The 749-nt window shown below is 40.6% G+C and overlaps 1 protein-coding gene across 1 annotated transcript in view; it reads right to left on the minus strand.

Moving 5' to 3' along the window:
* The window catches only part of LOC101311137 (GPI ethanolamine phosphate transferase 2-like), a 7467-nt gene that overhangs the window by 4009 nt on the left and 2709 nt on the right, over positions 1-749 (minus strand). Inside the window, exons 8-9 of the mRNA XM_004289482.1 lie at positions 523-666; positions 204-300 (exon numbers count right to left, since the gene is read on the minus strand). Coding sequence (XP_004289530.1) covers positions 204-300; positions 523-666 — 241 coding nt within the window. The remainder of the gene's footprint in view (positions 1-203; positions 301-522; positions 667-749) is intronic.

A 749-nucleotide genomic window follows, 5' to 3' on the forward strand; every position in this document is an offset into this window, starting at 1 on the left:
GGCGGACTCGCCAGGGAGGGAAAGTGGTCGGGGAAGCTGCTGGAGTCCGCTAGGGTGGAGGCGCATCCTCGCCGGTGCCGTACGGTGGCGAACGGAGGGAAATCCGCACCTTAAGGCGGTGCGGACGTCCGTATCTGAAACGAACTGTATATATATATATATATATATATATATATAGAGAGAGAGAGAGAGAGAGAGAGTACCACTCAAAGACCCAAAGATTTCTGGAATCAGGACACCAACATTGTTCTTTGGAATTGGCACGCCTAATAGTAGAGCTAAAGTTGGTGCAATGTCAACCTGGACAACCACAAACGCAATGCAGGTGAGAGAGGAAGAAGTCGGCATAATATAATTTCATATCACCATTCTGCAGACTAAAAAACAAATTATTTTGAGTGACAAAAATGTGTTGGTCATATACTTCTTTCTCTAGTCCAGCAAGATAAATTATGTTCAGTTCAATGAATCTAGGAAGCTTAATAATGCTGCAATTTTATAACAATGCAATTCTATGATTACCTGGTAAATATTGTTATGGGTAGACGACAAATAATCAGAGACATCATTTTTCAGGCCAATAAATAGTGCTAAGGAGTCTGTTTCTTCATATGAGGACCCTCCATGATTACCACTCTCAGTCATGCCATGGTCACTTACTATGACCTAGATAAGAAAATCATAATAGAGACATATTAATGATTAGTTATAGTTCGTGGATGACAACAGATAGAGCAGAAAGAAAAAAA

This window comes from Fragaria vesca, linkage group LG1, assembly GCF_000184155.1.
Source record: "Fragaria vesca subsp. vesca linkage group LG1, FraVesHawaii_1.0, whole genome shotgun sequence".
Classification (NCBI taxonomy): Eukaryota; Viridiplantae; Streptophyta; class Magnoliopsida; order Rosales; family Rosaceae; genus Fragaria; species Fragaria vesca.